We start from the raw sequence: 20,549 nt of genomic DNA, 5'->3' as shown, positions 1-20,549 counted from the left end.
AATTTTTTGGAAATTTGATTGGTAGGGCACTAAACAAGTATTTTAATTTTTGTAGAATTGTCATTTTTATTATATTAGCTTGACCTATCCATGAGCAGTTAATATTTGCCCAGTTATTTAACTCTGATTTTATTTGTGTGAGAAGTGCTTTGTAACTGTTTTCAAAAAGTTTCTGAGTCTGTCTTGACAGGTAGACTCCCAGGTATTTTATATTGTCTGAATTTACTTTGAATGGGATTTCTCTTTATAGCTCTTTCTGCTGCATCTTGCTAGTCATATTTAGAAATGTTGAGGGTTTATGAGAATTTATTTTATATCCTGTGACTTTGCTAAAGTTGCTAATTATTTCTAGTAGTTTTTAAGATGATTTTTTTGTGATTCTCTAGGTATACCATCATATCATCTGCAAAGAGAGTTTTGTCTCTCCTTCCCTATTCTAATTCCTTCGATTTCTTTTTCTTCTCTTATTGCTGAAGCTAACATTTCTAATATGATATTGAATAGTAGTGATGATAGCGGGCATTCTTGTTTCACCCCTGATCTTTTAGGGCATGCCTCTAGCCTATCCCCATTGCATATAATGCTTGTTGATGGTTTCAGATAGATGCTGTTTATTATTCTAAGGAACAATCCATTTATTCCTTTGCTCTCCAGTGTTTTTAGTAGGAATGGGTGCTGTTATTATGTCAAAAGCTTTTTCAACATCTATTAATATAATCATATGATTTCTGATAGGTTTGTTTTTGATTTAGTTAATTATACTGACGCTTTCCTAATATTGAACCAACCCTGCATTCCTGGGATAAATCCTACTTGGTCATAATGTATTATCCTAATGATATAACTTGTTGTAGTTGTTTTCCTAAGATTTTAAGATTTTTGCATCAATATTCATCAGGGAGATAGATCTATAATTTTCTTTCTCTGATTTTAACTCTTCCTGGTTTAGGTATCAGCACCATATTGGTGTTATAGAAAGAGTTAGGCTTAGTTCTGCCTTCAACTATTTTTCCAAGAAGTTTATATAGAATTGGAACTAGTTGTTCCTTAAATGTTTGATAGAATTCACTTGTGAATCCATCTGGCCCTGGAGATTTTTTCTTAGGGAGTTCAATAATGGCTTGTTGAATTTCTTTTTTTCTGAGATAGGGTTATTTAGGTATTTAATTTCTGCTTCCTTTAACCTGGGCAACTTATATTTTTGTAAATATTCATCCATTTCATTTAGGTTATCAAATTTATTAGCATAGAGTTGGGCAAAATAATTCCAAATTATTCCTTTAATTTCTTCCTCATTAGGGGTGGGTTCACCTTTTTTTCATTTATGATACTAGTAATTTTATTTTCTTCTTCTTTTTTAATCAAATTGACCAGAGGTTTATCAATTGTATTGGTTTTTTAACAAAACTAGCTCTTGGTTTTATTTATTAGTTCAATAATTTTCTTGCTTTCAATTTTATTAATTTCTCCTTTAATTTTTAGAATTCCTAATCTGTTATTTAACTGGGGGTTTTTAATTTGTTCTTTCTCCAATTTTTTAGTTACATATGTAGTTTATTGATTTCCTCTTTCTTTAATTTATTCATATAAGCATTTAAAGATATAATATATCCCCTGACAGCTGTCTTGAGCATATCTCATAAATTTTGGTATGTTAGGCGGCTAGGTGGCACAGTGGATAAAGCACCAGCCCTGGAGTCAGGAGTACCTGGGTTCAAATCCGGTCTCAGACACTTAATAATTACCTAGCTGTGTGGCCTTGGGCAAGCCCCTTAACCCTATTTGCAAAAATTTTTTTTGGTATGTTGTTTCAGTATTGTCATTATCTAGGATAAAATAATTAATTCTTTTTATAATTTGTTGTTTGATCCATTCATTCTTTAAAATGAGGTTATTCAGTTCCCAGTTAGTTTTGGTTCTGTATCTCCCTGGCCCAATATTGCATATGATTTTTATTGCACTATGATCTGAGAAAGAGGTATTCACTATTTCTGCCTTTCTGCAATTGTTAGATTTAAGGCAAATGGGGTTAAGTGGCTTGCCCAAGGCCATATAGCTAGGTAATTATCAAGTGTCCACCTGTTCACCGAAAAGATGGATATACATTTATGCATATATCTGTTTTGGGGGGTTTTTTTTTTAAGGCTTCTGCAAGGCAAAATGGGTTAAGTGCTTTGCCCAAGGCCACACAGCTAGGTAATTATTTTAGTGTCTGAGACCGGATTTGAACCCAGGTACTCCTGACTCCAGGGCCGGTGCTTTATCCACTGCGTCACCTAGCCGCCCCCTTGTTTATTTTATAGTTAGATTTATCTAAATTTGAGAGCAGGGGGGTTTGCATTTGTCCAATTGTATTTTTCCAAGGATAGGTTTTCTTGTTGCAAGATGTTCATTTTCTCTTGGTTTTTTTCCCCCAAAATTTTCCAATTCATTTTTAAACTTCTTCCTGATTTCTTCAAGGAAATCTTTCTGTGCTGGAGACCAAATCGTATTCTCCTCAGGAGTTCTACATCTCTCTGAATTAGGGTCTTTTCCTTCTAGGAATTTTTCTATGGTCCCTCCTTTCTGCTGGCCTTTCTTCATTTTCCTAAGATCTTGTGTTGGGGAAGGGACTGGTTCACAGAGGTTTGGTATTGAGATCCCTAGAGACTTTACTTACTGAGTGGCTAGTGGGGGGGTGTTGGAGGCTTTTCTCATGAATGTAATATCTCCTCCCTGCCAGTAGGCGGTGCTCGAGACCGGAACCTACCCTCCAGCCCTTCCTGTAAGTCCCAGCCTGTCAGTCCCACGGCTCCGTCTCCACTCTCTGGTTGTTTCTCAGAGTGAAGTGGTTCCCACAGTGAAAGCCCCCGGGGCTGATCCTAGATTAGTCCAGCTCTCGCCCCTCCCCCACTGGCTGTGGGCTCTCTGCACTCAGCCCCCCCCAATCCCCGAGGACAGACCTTGAGGTTCGTGTTGTTTTCTAGCTTCTCTATCTAGGTTTTGTCAACAGAACTCCCATTTAGAGGTTTGTTTCATATCGTTTGTGAGGGAAGATCCGGAGACATTAGCACAGAACCTGGCTTCTCTCCGCCATCTTGGCCGGAAGTCTCTGAGCCATTTTCAGTGAGAATGAAGGCTCCCTCATTCCTCCTCTCCTGCCCCCCTTCCATACCCTTGGAAAAGCTACATGAAATATCATTTACATGAAATATCTTAGTCTGTCCTACCTCTCCTTTCTCTTACTCCCAGTACATTTTCCTTTTACCCATTGACTCCATTTTTACAATTTATCTTAAAACTCAGCTTTCCTGTGCCTCATCTATAAAAGCCTTTTTGTCCTGCTCTATTAATTGAAAGGCATCATATGAGTATTATCAGTATCATCTTTCCATGCATGAATGCATGCAGTCCATCATCATTAAGTCCCTCATAATTAGTCTTTCTCATCCACCCTCTCTATGCTTCACCTGAGTCCTGTATTTGAAGATCAAACTTTCTGTTCAGCTTTGGTCATTTGAACAGGAACATTTAAAATTTCCCTGGTTCCTTGAAAGTCCATCTTTGCCCCAGAGGAGGATGTTCATTTCTGCTGGGTAGTTGATTCTTGGTTGTATTCCGAGCTCTTTTGCCTTCCGGAGTATTATATTCCAAGCCCTACAAGCCCTTAATGTGGATGCTGCTAAATCCTGTGTGATCCTGACTATAGCTCCTTGATATTTGAATTGTTTCCTTCTGACTGCCTATAATATTTTCTCTTTGACTTGGGAGTTCTGGAACTTGGCTATAATATTCTTTTCTGGAGGAGATTGGTGGATTCTCTCAATTTCTATTTTACCCTCTGCTTCTAGGATATCAGGCCAGTTTTCTTGTAGAAATTCTTTAAAAATGAGGTCAAGGCTCTTTTCCTGATCATGACTTTCAAGTAGCCCAATAATTTTTAAATTCTCTTTCCTGGTTCTATTTTCCAGATCAGTTGTTTTTTTCCAATTAGATATTTCACATTTTCTTCTAGTTTTTCATTCTTTTGGTGTTGAACTATTGTGTCTTGATTTCTTGCAAAGTCATCAGCTTCCTTGAGCTCTATTCTGCACCTGAAGGATTTGTTTTCCTCAGAGAGCTTTCTTATCTCCTTTTCCATCTATCCAGTTCTGCTTTTTTAAACTATTCTTCTCAATAAGTTTTTGAACTGTTTTATCCATTTGACCTAAATTGGTTTTTAATGTTTTTTTTCTTCAGCATTTTTTTTGGATCTCCTTGACTAAGCTGCTGACTTCATTTTCATGTTTTCCTGCATCTCTCTCATTTGTTTTCCCAATTTTTCTTGTACCTCCCTTACTTGATTTTCAAAATCTTTTTTGAGCTCTGTCATAGCCTGAGCCCAACTTCTATATTTCTTGGAGTCTTTAGATGCAGAAGCTTGAACTCTCTCATCTTCAGATTGTGTATTTTGGTCCTCCTTGAGACTGAAGTAATTGTCTATGGTCAGGTTCCTTTTTTTTTTTTTTCTGTTTGCTCATTTCCCTATCCTGTGTGTGTGTGGAGGGGTGCTTAGTTCGCTTTTGAGTATTATTGGGACACCCCTGCAAGGATCTCAGTATTTGAGGCTTTGATTACTCTTCTGGTCTGTTGAATGGTCACAAGCTCACCCCTTTGGGGCCCCAGGGTCCCAATCAGGGTCTGAATGTAGTGAAAGCCCAGAGTCCTGTCCTGAGGACAGAGGACAGACCTCAGCAGTCTCCTTCCACTCTCTTACCTTCTATGGGCTGAGCACTCAGGGAGCAGCTGCCAGGTGGTTTCTGCTGGGTAGCTAGCTCCACAGGCTGCTTCTAAATAATCAGTTTTAAAAGAGCAAAAATTTAATAACTAAACAACAGTTCATGGGAAGGATACTTGGAGGGGATTGGGAAGGTAGTGTTCAAGCTCAAACGAGAGGAGGAGATAGTGTCAAACTCAAAATGAGTCAATAATGTGATGTGGCATCCAAAAAAACGAATAATGCCCTTAATTACAAAAGTCATGATTTCCATCTCAAATCCATCAGATTAGCAAAGCTGATTAAAAAATAGGAAATGACAAGTGTTGGGGGAACTGCAGGAAAAGTAGCATATTGGTGTACTGTTGTTGAAGCTGAGAATTAGCATCACTATTCTGGAAAGCAATTTGAGTGAACTGGGAATATTTAGCCTAGACAAGAGAAGACTGATAGAGCTGTCTTCAAAAGTTCTCATGTGTAATAGGGAATTGTTTTGTTCTGCTTGACCTCAGAGAACAGAATTAATTCCTTGGAGACCAAGGTATTCTGATTCACATCTTCTTTACTGGAGATCATCAGGAAACTATAGAGCTTAGAAGATAAATTATTTGACTAGCTAATAGAGGCTTTCTCCCTAAAACAGAGAATGACTCATGATTTTTAAAAAGTGGGGTGGGGTGGGTTTGGGGTATGCAGTACTCAAATAGAAAACCTAGAATCAATGTCTTCTCTCCAGCTGGCTAGAGGGAGTGGATGCCACTCCTGACTTATGGGAATAAAACCTGTAGGCTGATGAATTTGCTAGATATCTTTGATTACTTTCATAGGGGGCAGTACTTTGCCTAATAGCAGCTTTGTCATTTCTCCCAACCATTATAACACTACTTTTTTTTTAGAGCCTTTTTTTTTGGCAAGGCAGTGGGGCTAAGTGACTTGCTGAACGTTACACAGCTTGGTAATTATTATATATCTGAGGCCGGATTTGCACTCAGGTCCTCCTGACTCCAGGGCCTATCTTCTATCCACTGCACCACCTAGCTGCTCCCATACACTACTTAGGATAGAATGGTCCAACTGAGGTTATACTAAAGATTCTGCTTATGTTCCCTTCCATGAAATAGATATGTTCACACTTAATATGAATCTTGAAGCCTAGATTTAATAAATCTATTCATTTCCACTGAGTTCATACTATCATATATGAGTTGTTCAGCAGTTCAACACACATTTAAAAAAAAAGCAGGGGCGGCTAGGTGGAGCAGTGGATAAAGCACTGGCCCTGGAGTCAGGAGTAAGTACCTGGGTTCAAATCCAGTCTCAAACACTTAATAATTACCTAGCTGTGTGGCCTTGGGCAAGCCACTTAACCCCATTTGCCTTGCAAAAACCTAAAAAAAAAAAAGCAATGGGTAGCAGTTGCAAGGAAAGAAATTTAGGCTTGATATAAAGGAAGAACTCAGTAATGATTAGGGCTTTCCAGAAGTAGAATGTACCACCCTGCAAATAGACTTTTAAATTCCATTGACAACTTATCAGGAAACATTTAGAAGTTCCATTTGGGTATGTGTTAGATTTGACTAGGTCCCTTTAAATTCTGAATTTGGTGATTCTGAATGATCACTAATAGACTCAGAGCAGATGGCTCTTGAGTTGGACTTTGAAAGAAGTAAAGGGGGGTGGCTAGGTGGCGCAGTGGATAGAGCACCAGTCCTGGAGTCAGGAGTACCTGAGTTCAAATCTGACCTCAGACACTTAATAATTACCTAGCTGTGTGGCCTTGGGCAAGCCACTTAATCCCACTGCCTTGCAAAAAAAAAAAAAAATGAAAGAAGTAAAGGATATTAATGGAGAATAGAGTGAATTGAAAGCTAATAAAGTCTGGAGAGTGGTAAAGAAGAGGGGAAGCTGGTCATAGTTCAACACCTAGATTTTTAGAGAAGAAATTTTCAGAGAATTCAGAGAAATTATAAGATCTTATCCACTAAAATTCTGTAAAAGAGCTTATTGGAGAAGGTAGGTGGTTGACAATGGTTAGGGCATTGGCCTGGAGCCAGGAGGACCAGAGTTCAAATCTGGTCTCAGACACTTGACATTTACTAGCTGTGTGGCCCTAGGCAAGTCACTTAATCCCATTGCCTACCCCACCACCACCAAAACACTCAAAAAATAAATAAAAGAACTTATTGGAAGTTCTCAAGAATAATATAAGACAAAAAGAAAAACAATTGAGATGAGAAAGAAGAGAGAATTGTCTAAGAAGATTCATATGACCATATGTGGAATTCATTGACCAACATACACACATACATATATGTATATTTTAAACATACAAGACAAAAACAAGTATAAGTAGCATGTATATAGAGATGTGGCACACTCTGTAAAAATATGTCAGGAAATGTAAAAAACATTGACTTTGTAAAATGTAAAACACATTGAAATGTAAAACACGCTGATAAGGAAATCTAAGGACACCAAAATAGAATGTTCTTAATCATAGTTCAGAAAACAGAAATATCCAAGAAGGGATAGGAAGATAATTACCAGTTGTAAAGAAAATGTTGACGGTGGATAGAATGGAGGGAAGACTGAACTGTTTTTATTTTGCTTCTTTTTTTCTCTGACAAGGAGAATTTGGATTGTAAAGGATAGACTAAACATGTCTAATAGGAAGTTAGTAAGAGAGCACCTACTGATGATGTTCTCTCAATGACTTCCAACTCTCCTGCTGCCTCTATTCAGACCAGGAACCTCTACTTCTTCCCCATACTCTGATAAGTTTTTTTTTTTTTTTTTTGCCTTATTATTTTGCAGGGGCCCAAGTTTTTTATGCAGGGAAGTCACTTTACTGCCCACTCCATGCATGCTCTCATTTGTACCTCCATGTCCCCCATCTCCTTTTTTGTTTTGTTTTCTCCCATTAAACTATAAACTCCTTTAGCACAGAGATATATTCATGCTTGTATTCATATCCCCAGTATTTATTAAAGTGTGTGACACATAATAAATACTTAATAAATTATTTGTCAAAAAATAAATAAATTATTTGTCTGTCTGTCTAGCTATCCGTGTCACCAAAACCAGAAAATCTTCATCCTAGGGTATGTGAAAGAATGGGAAGGCATAATTGCTGAGCTCCTACTGTCAATGATCTTTTAATTCTGAGAAAAACCACAGACTAGAGAAAGACAGCTTTCCTTTTTTTTAATAGGAGAGTGAAATTCTCATACTCTAGACTTATCAAGCTTTGATTCCTAGAAAAACCATAAAAACATATTTTAACCAGGATGATTACTTTTTAAAAAAAAAATAACAAAAATCTAGCTTGTTTTTTTTTTATAAGAGCATGTCACAGTGGACTAACCTCATTTCCTTTTTGATAAGATTATTGAACTGGTGGGTCAGGGGAATGCTGTAGATATGTTTTGTTCAGATTTAAAATTTTTTTTTTTTACTTACTCTTCCAGGTTATTCTTCTTTTAAAAACTAAGAGATGTGGGCCAAATCTAATAGTTCAAGTAAATCAATTCAGAACTGGCTAATAGCCAAACCCAGAGTTTCATACTCAGCTTGGAAAATCTCCCCTGGAATGTCCTAAAGATCTGTGCTATTTAACATTTTTATCAGTGACTTGTATCATAGTATAAATGGCATGATTATCAGATTTGTGGATGATATAAAGCTAGGAAGAATTTAGTAACAGCAGGATTCAAACTATCTTCACAGACTAGACATTTTGGCCTGAATCTAATAAGATAAATTTAATTGAGATAATTAATGTAAAGTCTTATTTATGGGCACCTTGGTGAAAAGAATGTCAGACCTGGAGTTAGGAGGACCCAAGTTTTCCCTAGGAAAAACTATAAACTCCTTGAAGGTAGGGATTATCTTGGTTTTTTTGTATCCTCAGTACCCAGCCCAATATATGGCACATAATAGACATTTAATACATGTTTGCTTGCTTGTTTAATTCATACAGGCTGGTAATATTCTCTAAATCATATAGATGATTGAGCTATACTTAAAAACCAAACATTCTCACTCCAAAACCACTAGTTTTTTTCTACTACAACACATTGCCTTTACTAAGAGAATAATATACTTAAACAAATACTGTACCTTCTCCATCATGATTCATGGCCTTGAATAGCCTAGAATGTCTTGAGTTATCCCAGAGATCTTAATGACTTTTTAAAGTATATTCCATGGTGCATTCTTGAGGAAAAGGAGAAAACATCTCATCAAACAATCAGTACAATATCACTACTTGCAAATGTTTAAAAATCACTTGTCTTAGTCACTCCTGTGCTAATGTTCAGAAATTCATTTGCTGAGTCACTAATTCTACAAACACATCTTTTGATCCCTTTAACTGTGTGGCTATAAATATATTTCCAGTTTTTAAGTCAGAAAATAGACTTTTTTACTTTTTTAAATAATCAAAAAGAAACACATGTATTTTTAAGGTACATTTATTAACTCTGCTTGTGAAAGTATATTGTCATACTCAAACACTACATTAGGAAAGGGGATTTGAAAAAGGAAGTGCGGAGGTTAGGGAAGGATAGAGAACTGGGATCGTGTGAGCAAAACGAATAACGAAAATATAAGTGATGGTGACTTTTGGACAAAAATGTGGCATCTCCCCCCAGCATAATCACTATATAAATCTACAAAACTGAACCCATGTATTTTATTCTACACTTACTTGTGTACATGTTATATGTTCTCCTTCTTCATAGAATGTAAGTTTCTTGAGGGTAATAACTACTTTTCTTTTTTTACTTCCTAGGACCTAGTACCTAGCATAATAATTTATACAAAAGACTTTAATTAAATGTTTATTAAATTGAATTTTTAAATAGGTAATAATAATAATTGTCACATTAAATTTAAAAGGTAAATAGGATATTGTGTTCTAAGCCTTGGATTTGGAGCCATTTCTTACTTTCAAGAAAAACAGCCACAGAGTAGAAGCTGGGTTCTAAGAGTAAGATTCTCTCCCATCCCAGATGAGTGATAGAACTGCTCATTTCCATTCTTTCCCATACACTCTTTCAAGTGCATGGATAACTGAGAGTTTGTTTTTTATTAGTATATTCTTTTTCTGTACTACTAAACATATTCTTTGAAGAGCTCTGTAAAAGCAGTGATTAATGGTAGTAACTAAAAACTCCTTTTTTGTGTTATTTATTTGGTTTTTATATATGATGAATATGATTTTTGCATATCTTTTCCACTCTTATTCTAAATTAAATAAGTACTTGTAAAGTAATAGTACATTAATTATAAAAGGATAAACTTTTTTTTTAGTTTCATATCTTGCCAGTAATATACCTTTTCTTACAGGAATGATTACCTGATTTATTCTGAAAATCACTAAGGAATTCCTTCATTGTAATTCTTTGCAGTATCCTTGTATTTTGGGAATCCAGTTTTATGTTAAAGATTATTTTTTCACAATTTAATGAAAGTTTTGTCATCTAAGTAGTAGACTTTAATTACTTAGTTTTTTTGTTTTAATTCAGTCTATGCTTGCAATCATGTTTCTTGTATTTATTACTGTAATCTGTCACTTTACTAAGGAAACATCTGATAATTTCCCTACTTGTCTTAAAAAAGGAAATGTTAAATTAACAGCTTGTTGTTGAACTCTTTTTTTTTTTTGTGCGAGGCAGATGGGGTTAAGTGGCTTGCCCAAGGCCACACAGCTAGGTAATTATTAAGTGTCTGAGACTGGATTTGAACCAAGGTACTCCTGACTCCAGGACCAGTGTTTTATCCACTGCGCCACCTAGCCACCCTGTTGAATTCTTAATACAGAGACCCAAAAGAATTAATCAGTACTGTTCGTAGTCATGCAATTAAAGCTCTTCTTTCCCACAAATACTTTGCCTCTGTAACTTCCTTGGTGAACATCTAATAATTTTAAAATTTGAGATTTCTTATCATTTTCCCTTTAACATATGATGACTTATGCATGACTTTGCATTATGTTCTGTGATAAATCTGCCTGTAAGGTAGCTTTACAATGAAGATTTAGATGTCTGCTCACCAAATTCAAATATTACAGTTAGAGCTTGTGAAGTGAGTTTGAAATGTATTCATTCAGTAAATATATAGATTCTGAGGTGATAGAGAGATAGAAAGAAAAAAAGGCATCAATAGAATTATAAGTGCTGTGGGCTACAGAAAAAACTTACTGCTTGACCTCAAAGAATTGAACAAACTAGAAAGACAAAAGGTATTTTCATGTAATACTACAAAATCACATGTGAGCAACACATGAGTATAAATGTGGTGAGATGATATAAACCAGTTGTACAGATAGTAACAGAAGGACAAATGAGGAACAGTGACTGTGAGGGTGGTCACAGGTATAGAGACAGGATCCAGTCAGAAATGATAGACTATGTGCTGGACTCTGGGTTGATGCTGGGGGAGGGGGAGGGAGGGTACAAAGGAAGCCAAGCATCATCCCTGCTGTCAAGGAGCAGGTGTCTGGTGACATCATTTAAATAGCTAGGTACATAGACGTGATATGTAGAGTGAAGAGGAGGCAATATCAGAGTGGAAGGACCTTGGAGTCCTTTTCTTACTGGACTAACATAGGAATGATTACCTGATTTATTCTGAAAATCACTAGGGAATTCCTTCAATGTAATTCTTCATAGTATCCTTGTATTTGGTGATATGTAGGAATGCTGGTGATTTATGTGAGTTTACTATATGTTCTGTTGTGCTAAAATTATTGTTTCAGCTAACTTTTAAGTCTTTAGAATTTTCAAAGTATATCATCTGGAAAAAAGATAATTTTATTACCTCATTGCCCATTATTATTCCTTCTATTTCTTTTTCTTTTCTTACTGCTATTGCTTGGATTTCTAATACAATGTGAAATAATATTGGTGATAAGGTTTCTCCTCTTTTTTATGATTGAGGTAGCTGAGATCTGGGAAGATCAAGCAGCCAGTCAGTGTCAAAGATGGTATTTGAGTCCAAGTCCTTTGACTCTAGAACTCTGTTCAGTTAACCAGTTCTCTCTGGGGGAGACAAACTTTGAGGTGAGAAGAAGATGAAAATGCTAGGTTGACATAAAAATGAGATTAAAAATATCTTTGGAAGGAAGAGTTAAATAAAACAACCCATCAAGCAAGCAGGCATTTATTAAAAACGTAGTCTGTGCCAGTTCAGTGATTCACTGGATAGAGCACCAGCCTTGGAGTCAGGAAGACATGAGTTCAAATCCAACTTCAGACCTTACTAAGGGCAAGTCACTTAATCCTGTTTGCCTCAGTTTCTCATCTGGAAAATGAATTGAAAAAGGAAGTGTCAATCTTCTCCAACAGTTTTTCTAAGAAAATCCCAGAACGGGTCACAAAGAGTTGGACACAACTGAAACAACTAAACAACAACAAAATGAGGTGGACAAGGAAATGGCAAACTACTCCAGTATCTTTGCCAAGAAAACTCCAAAAAGGGTTATGAAGAATTGGACAGGACTGAAAAATCAACTGAACAAAAACTTTGTGACAAACTAAGCTAATTATTAGGGATGCAGATATAAAGAATGAAATAATTCTACTCTCAGGTGGCATTTTTCTAATGTGAGAGACCCCAAGCTACCACTCCTACTTTGACCACCATCTCCCTTCAAACCCTTAAAGGAGATAGCTCAAGACTCAAGAATCTTGGGAATAACAATGTTTCAGACCTAAAACCCTCAGCTCTCATCCTGGGGAGTAGCCCCTGAGCAAATACAGTCTGGCAATGGCTTCTACAGATGCTACAGACACATCTATTGAAGACCTAATCAAAAGAGTTCTTGGCACTGACAAATTGTATAACATCAGAAACTGACAGAACCTACTTAGTGGAAAGTAATGGGGATAGGCTAGAAACCTTCCCAGGAAGATCAGGTGTGAAACAAGTATGTCCATTATTACCAATATTATTCCATATTGCATTGGAAATCCTAGCAATAGCAGTAAGAAAAGAAAAAGAGGTAGAAGGAATAGTAATGGGCAATGAGGTAACAAAATTATCTTTTTCCAGATGATATACTTCAAAAATTCTAAAGACTTAAAAATTAGCTAAAACAATAATTTTAGCACAGTAGAATATATAGTAAACTCACATAAATCATCAACATTCCTACATATCACCCAAAAAAGGAAAAAAACCTGCAAAGAGATAGTAAGAATTTAAAATAATTCTGCACAGGATAAAAATACCTTGGCGTATATCTATAAAACAAACCCAGGAACCATATGAACAAGATTGTAAAACTCAGAAATAAAATCATATTTAAATAATTGGAAAAAATTAGTTCATAGATATGCAAAGCCAGTGTAATAAAAATGATAATTTAAAATTATCTATTCAATGCCATCACAGTTAAATTACCAAAAAAAATTTTACTGAGTTAGAAAAAATAATAAATTAGTTGAAAGAACAAAAGTTCAAGAAAATCAAAGGAACTAATAAAAAAAGTTTAGCAGTACTAAATCATAAACTAGATTATAAGGTAATAATTATTAAAACTATCCATTTCTAACCAAGAAATAGAAAGGTAGATGAGTGGAATAGAATAGACCTACAATGACTAGCAATTTTGTAGCAATGACTAGTAATTTTGTTTGGCAAGTATAAATACTTAAATCTGGGGGATAAGAATTCTTTATTTGGTAAAAATTATTGGGAAAGCTGGATACAGTTTGGCAGAAATTGGGCATAGACCAATACTTTAAACATTTACCCAAGATAAGGTCATAAAGGATATATGGCCTAGTTTATAAAGGGAAATATAAGAAAAATTAGAAGAGCATAGAATATGTCAGACTTATGTATAGGCAAACAATTTATGAACAGAGATAGAGAGCTTTGAGAAGTATAAACTGGAGATGTTCCTTTGCATTTAAAAGACTTAGAACAAATAAAACTAATTGAACCAAAGGAAAAGCCAATTGAGCAAAAGGAAAGCAGAAAATTGGGGGGAGGGGAATTTTATAGATAATTTCTCAGATAAAGGTCTCATATCTGAAATATATAAAGAACATTGTCAAATCTCTTAGAATACAAATTATTCCCTAAGTCATAAGAGGTTAAAGGATCTGAACAGGCAGGGTTTTTTTTTTTTGTTTGTTTGTTTGTTTTAGGTTTTTGCAAGGCAAACAGGGTTAAGTGGCTTGCCCAAGGCCACACAGCTAGCTAATTATTAAGTGTCTGAGACCGGATTTGAACCCAGGTACTCCTGACTCCAGGGCCGGTGCTTTATCCACTATGCCACCTAGCCGCCCCTGAATAGGCAGTTTTTGTTGAAGAAATCAAAACCATTTATAGTCATATAACAATGCTCTAAGTCATTATTGATAAAAGAAATACAAATTAAAATAATCGAGATATCGTTTATACTTTTCAGATTGGCTAAAATAATAGGAGAAAGTGATAAATGTTGGAGGGAATGTGGAAAATTTGGGACATTAATTCATTGTTGTTAAAACTTTGAACTGATCCCACCATTTTGGAAAATAATTTGGAATTATGCCCAAAGAGTTATAAAACTGACTATACTCTTTGACCCAGTAATACCATTATTAGGTCTGTTTCCCAAGGGGGGAAAAGGAAAAGAACCTATATGAACTAAATTATTTATAGCAGCTCTTTTTTGTCATGGCAAAGAACTGGAAATTATGGTATTGTCCATTAGTTGGGGAATTTCTAAACAAGATGTAGTATGTGATTTTGTTGGAATACTACTACACTAGAAGATGATTTTAGAAAAACAAGATTTGGGGGCAGCTAGGTGGTGCAGTGAATAGAGCACCAACCCTGGAGTCGGGAGGATCTGAATTCAAATTCAGCCTCAGACACTTAATAATTGCCTAGCTCTTTGTGACCTTGGGCAAGCCACTTAACCACATTGCCTTGCCAAAAAGAAAAACAAGATTTGCTTGAAATAATGGTGGAAATGTCAGAATCATTTGAAGTATACAAGTAACAGCAATAATGTTTTAAGAACAACTTTGTGCAAATATATATTTTGATTATTATAAATACCTAAATTAATTACAAAGGACTTATCAAGAAAGATGCTATCAGGGGTGGCTAGGTGGTGCAGTGGATAGAACACCGGCCCTAGAGTCAGGAGTACCTGGTTCAAATCTGGTCTCAGACACTTAATAATTACCTAGCTGTGTGGTCTTGGGCAAGCCACTTAACCCCGTTGCCTTAAAAAAAACAAAAACTAAAGAAAAAAAAAAAGAGAGATCCTATCTGCCTCCAGAGAAAGAACTGATAAATAGAACGATATTATAATATAACTTCGCATATTAGCCTAAAAAGAAAACTTGCCTGGTCAGCAGGCCAAAGAGTGGTGACTCAGGGCAGATTGTATTAAATATTTATATGTGCTTGAGACATTGTACAAGTCTGAAGTTCTGGAACTCCATGGATTCCAAATCCTTAAAGTGTCCAGGAAACCAGCTCATAGAAACTTGACTTGTACTGTAGTCCTCTGGACCAGTCTTAGGGACAACTTCCTAGTAGCCTAACATATATATGGGAGTGAGGTCTTGGAGAATAATCCTTGAAAAGAATTTTATTATAATATGCTATTTTGGAGGATAATAATGTAGGCTTTTGAATTTGAAGTTTTTCTTCTCTATATCAAAATGTTTTTTTAAATTGTTAAAAGATGAGTAAAATCAATTAACTATATTGTTTACATCATAACAGAATACTTATTTTCCTCACTTCCATCTCTTAGAATCCTTATTGCCTTTCAAGGAGCAGTTTAGGTTCCTCCTAGTTGAGAGTCTTCATTAATTCCTCCAGGAGTCATTGCTCTGTATCACTTGAAATTCTTTGTATTGATTTATCTTATTTAGATATTGTTTCATTCCAGTGAATTATAAACTGTTTGTTGACAAAAACTGTTTGTTTTGACCTTTGTATTACTAAAATCTAGGCCCTTGATAAATATTTGTTGAATTAAATATTCAATTTTATTCTTACATATAAACTAATTTTCTTTCTTTCGGGTTAACAGTGTCATCAGCAAGGTGGTTCCAGCGCCAGAGGCTAAACCATCTCCTTCTGTTATTAGACCGAAATCACCACCACCTGCACCATCCCCAGCACCTGCTCCTGTTCACATGACTCCTCCTCCAGTGCCTGTACCACCTCCTCCACAAGCTTCTGTATCACCTGCCATGATTCCTCCACCTTCTCCTGCAATCATGGTTCCAGGAGGCTCCAAAGCACCTGTTCGTAGTGTTGTCACAGAAACAGTCAGTAACTATGTGGTATGTAATATTTACTTTTTCTTAAATTCTTGTTTATTTTATTTATAGTTCCATATTCTCTCATATCCCCTTCCCTACCCATTGAAAAGGCAAGAAAAACTAAACTTCTTACAAATATGCATAGTGAAGCAAAACAAATTCCCAACTTTGCCATGTCAAAATACATTCATATACTCATTAATACACACACACACACACACACACACACACACACACACACACACACACATTTCAGTCTGCACCCTGACTCCATAACCTCTCTTTCTGAAGATCAATAAATAACATATTTAATTATGAGTCCTTTAGAATTGTGTTTGGTCATTGTGATGATCAGAGTTCCTGAGTCTTCCAGAGTTTATTATCTTCCTAGTAATTGTTGCTGTATAAATTATTCTCCTGGTGCTGCTCACTTCATTTTGTATCAGTTCATAAAAGTCTTCTCACATTTTTCTCAAACCATCATTTCTTATAGCACAATAGTATTTCATTACATTCAGATTCAGCCATTCACTGGTTAATCAGTACCCTCAGGTTCCAATTCTTTGCTACCACAAAAAAGAACTTCTATAAATATTTTTGTACAAATGAATTCTTTTCCTCTTTGATTTCTTTGAAGTTACATCTAATAGAGGTATTACTGAGTCAAAGGCTATACAGTTTAATAGCTTTTTGGACATATTTCCAAAATTCTTTGTAGAATAACTGGACCTCTAGCATTTGCTTTTTTTGGAGATAAATTATTAAGTTTTACCATGCCTTATTACAATGTAAATTTTGAGTGAAAGTTTTATCAAAGGTAGTTCAATAATGGCTGATCATAAATGTAGAGGTGGAATTGACATTGGGGTTCATATAATCCACCTCCCTCATTTATAGAACAAGAAGCAGGGCTGCAAAAGCTCCCTGACTTGGTTCCAGAAAAACTCAATGGCAGAGCTAGAAATCAGATCAGGTTCTGGCACTCCAAGTCTGATTTTTTTTTTTTTTTTTTTTTTTTTTGGTTTTTGCAAGGCAAATGGGGTTAAGTGGCTTGCCCAAGGCCACACAGCTAAGTAATTATTATGTGTCTGAGACCGGATTTGAACCCAGGTACTCCTGACTCCAAGGCTGGTGCTTTATCCACTGCACTACCTAGCCACCCCTCTGATATTCTTTCATGTGTATCACACTAACCTTTATTACTAACCTCTGTTTTTTAGGAACTTAAGAATCAGTAGAACTGTGTTTATGCAATTAATTAGATACAGTTGGTGATTTGTATGAAGGGTATAAGATGTACAATGGTTATTTGAATGTAGAGGTCTTTTGATGGTAAAACAAAGCCAAATTTTAAAATTTCAAATATGCTTTCTAGTTACACTTCACTACATAGATAGATTTGTGTCCTACTGATTTTAGGTAAATCACAACCTATCTAAATCCCATCTAAGGCTAGTTCATATCACCTCTTGCTTGAGACCTTTCCTATACCTCAGATAGAACTGTTCTTCCTATTCCAAAATGCAGATAGTACACCTGTCTCTGTACTAATTGTTGTTTCCCCTCACTAGGAATGTAAGCTTCTTGAAGACTAGGACACTTTGTGTGTGTGTGTGTGTGTGTGTGTTTATATCCCCAGCAATCTCTCTGTGCTTTGGAGGTCTTCTTTTTCTTCAGTCCAATGATTTCATCCATGTAATGGAGCTCCCTACTAAGGAAATTCAATCTAATAATATGGGAAACTGGGAGGAGGGGGGGAATCCAGGTGGTGCAGTGGACAGAGAACCAGGCTTGGTGTCAAGAAGTTGGGAGTTCAAATTGGCTTCAGACACTTACTGTGTCATTTACTAGCTGTGTGACCCTAGGCAAGTCATTTGTCTTCTCTCTCATCTGTAAAATGGGGATAATAATGGCACCTTCCTACCAGGTTTGTTGTGAGAATCAAATGTGATCATTGTAAAGCACTTAGCATAATAATAAGTGATATAAATGTTGTAGTTATCATCATCATCATCGTCATTGCTATTATTATTAGATTTAGTTCCATTTTGAGAGTCTTAAGAGAATTTTAAAAAGAGGAAAGAAATATACTAAGAAAGAAGGAAATGGAACTTAGTATTTCTCATAATTGGTATGCACAAGAATAATAATAAAGAAAAGTGGAGAAAAGGGTGAGAGGAGAAAATATTTCATGAATCTCACCTTCTTCTGAGTTAGATGGGAGGGGGATTGCACATATATGCATATAAAGAGTTTGCTGAAGGCCTTCTAGGGGCAGAGTCAAGATGGCAGTATAGAGAAAGCCTAGAACAGAATTCTCCCAACATTCCCTTTTAAACAGCTTTAAAATAAAAATCAAATTCTGGAATGGCAGAGTAAACCAACAAGAGGTGCGAGTAAGACATTCTTCCAGTCCAGGACAACATAAGAAGTCAGAAAGTGAGATCTGTGCCATAGATTAGGAGACTGACCTAGAAGCTACCTGAAACACCAGTAGTGGGACAAGGTGGTGGTAACAAGCAGCAATAGCAATTGACTATATACCTACTTCTGGGTCATCATTTCAAGAGCAACACTTTCAGTCAAGAGAGAGTAGAAACCATGAGGGGCAGCATCATTTCCAGTCCCAAAGGATCAAGGGGGCCCTTCCTGGGTAAGGACCAGAGTATAAAACAGGAAAGCGGGGACCACTCCTTTCTCTAGATCATACCACCTTGGAAGCACCAAAAACTTACAGCATAGAAAGTATGAAACCTTTGATAGGTTCCTCACACTGGCAACAAAACTCAATATTAACACAAAGTTCCAAATCAAGAAATGGTTTTGAAAGAAGAACAGATAACAAAAAAAAAAAAAAGAACCTGATCATAAAAAGTTATTTTGGTGATAGGAAAGATGAAAATACAAATTCTGAAGAAAATAATGAAGTCAAAACAGTTACAAGCAAAGCCTCAAATAGAATTTCTAGAAAAGCTAAAAACTTGATTTTCAGAATCAAATAAGAGCAATAGAGGAAAAATTAGGTAAATAAATGAAAGCAAAGGAAGAAAATTATGAAAAGGCTGGGTAAAAAGAAAAACATTAAAATCTTGCCTTTAAAATAATTGACCAAATGGAAAAAGAGGAACAAAAGTTCACCAGGGAAAAGAATTCCATAAAAATAAGAACTGGTTAAGTGAAAGCTAATGACTTCATGAAACATCGAGAACCCAATAGAATAAACTCAAAAGAATGAAAAAAAATAGAAGAATATGTGAAATGTCTCCTGAGAAAAACAGCTGACCTGGAAAATAAAAGAGAGATATTTAAGAATTACTGAATTATCTAAAAACCATGATAAAAGAAAAATCCTAGACATACTTCAAAAATTTAGCAAGGTAAACTTTCTCAATATCCTTGAACTAGAGGATAAAGTAGAATATTAATAGAATCCATCAATCACCACTCTGAAGGCGATCCTCAAATGGAAATTTCCAGAAATATTATACCCAAATTCTAGAAAGATAAAATACTTCAAGCAGTTAGAAATCAACCACTCAAATACCATGAAACCACAGTCAGGATCCCACAAAATCTAGTGCCTGATAGGTTAAAGAGCAGAGGACTTGGAATATGAAAGCAAGTGATCTGGGATTACAACCAAAAATAGCTTATCCAGCAAAACTGAGTATAATTTTTTAAGGAAAGAATAGACAGTGAAATAGAACATTCCTGATGAAAAGATCAGAACAAAATAGAAATTTAGAGACTTGCAAGAACTGATTCAGAGTAAAGTGAGCAGTACCAGAAGAACATTATTCACACTAATAGCAGCACTGGGTGATGATCAACCATGATGGATTAATTTCAGCAGTATAGTAATACAAGACAATTAATTCTAAGACTTGTGATGGAAAACAGCATCCATATCCAGATAAGGAATTATGGAGTTTAAATGCAGACCAAAGCTTAGTATTTTCAATTGTGTTGTCTTTTTTCCTCTGTTTGGATTTGATTCTTCTTTCACAATATAATTAAAATTGATATATGTATAGTTTAATTAGATTGCATTCTGTCTGGGGAGGAGGGAAAGGAGGGAAGGGAGAAAAATGTAAAACTTAAAACCTTGCAAATAAATGATTGTTGAAAACTACCATTGCATGTACCATTGCAAAAAAATAAATAAGATAAAATAGAAATTTTGATTTTCAAAAGACTTGGGAAGCATAAAAAGGTAAAATAAAAGATATCTTAAGGGACTCATTAAGGTTAAACTGTTTACCTTTCTATTTGGGAAGATGCTATATGTATCTTCTAAGAACTTTAGCATTATTAGAGCAGTTAGAAGAATTCTGCATAGAAGGTGCAGGAATAAAATTGATTATGTAAAACAAAATTGGATAAATGAAAAAAAAGAGGGATGCCCTAGGAGAAGAGGGAAGGAAAAGAAAGAATGGGAGAAATTATCTCAAATGAATGAAACAAGAGCTTTTGCAGTGGAAAGGAAAATGTCAGTATGAGGGGTGGATATTAGTGAATCTCATCAAATT

At 35.6% G+C, this 20,549-nt stretch overlaps 1 protein-coding gene across 1 annotated transcript in view; it reads left to right on the top strand.

The window, feature by feature from the left end:
• TAF3 (TATA-box binding protein associated factor 3) overlaps positions 1 to 20,549 on the top strand; it is a 239,006-nt gene that overhangs the window by 205,072 nt on the left and 13,385 nt on the right. Inside the window, exon 5 of the mRNA XM_074194165.1 lies at positions 15,786 to 16,041. Within this exon, the coding sequence (XP_074050266.1) occupies positions 15,786 to 16,041 (256 nt within the window). The remainder of the gene's footprint in view (positions 1 to 15,785; positions 16,042 to 20,549) is intronic.

This window comes from Macrotis lagotis, chromosome 7 (genome assembly GCF_037893015.1).
Source record: "Macrotis lagotis isolate mMagLag1 chromosome 7, bilby.v1.9.chrom.fasta, whole genome shotgun sequence".
Classification (NCBI taxonomy): domain Eukaryota; kingdom Metazoa; phylum Chordata; class Mammalia; order Peramelemorphia; family Peramelidae; genus Macrotis; species Macrotis lagotis.
This window is presented reverse-complemented; position numbering and strand designations above follow the sequence as displayed.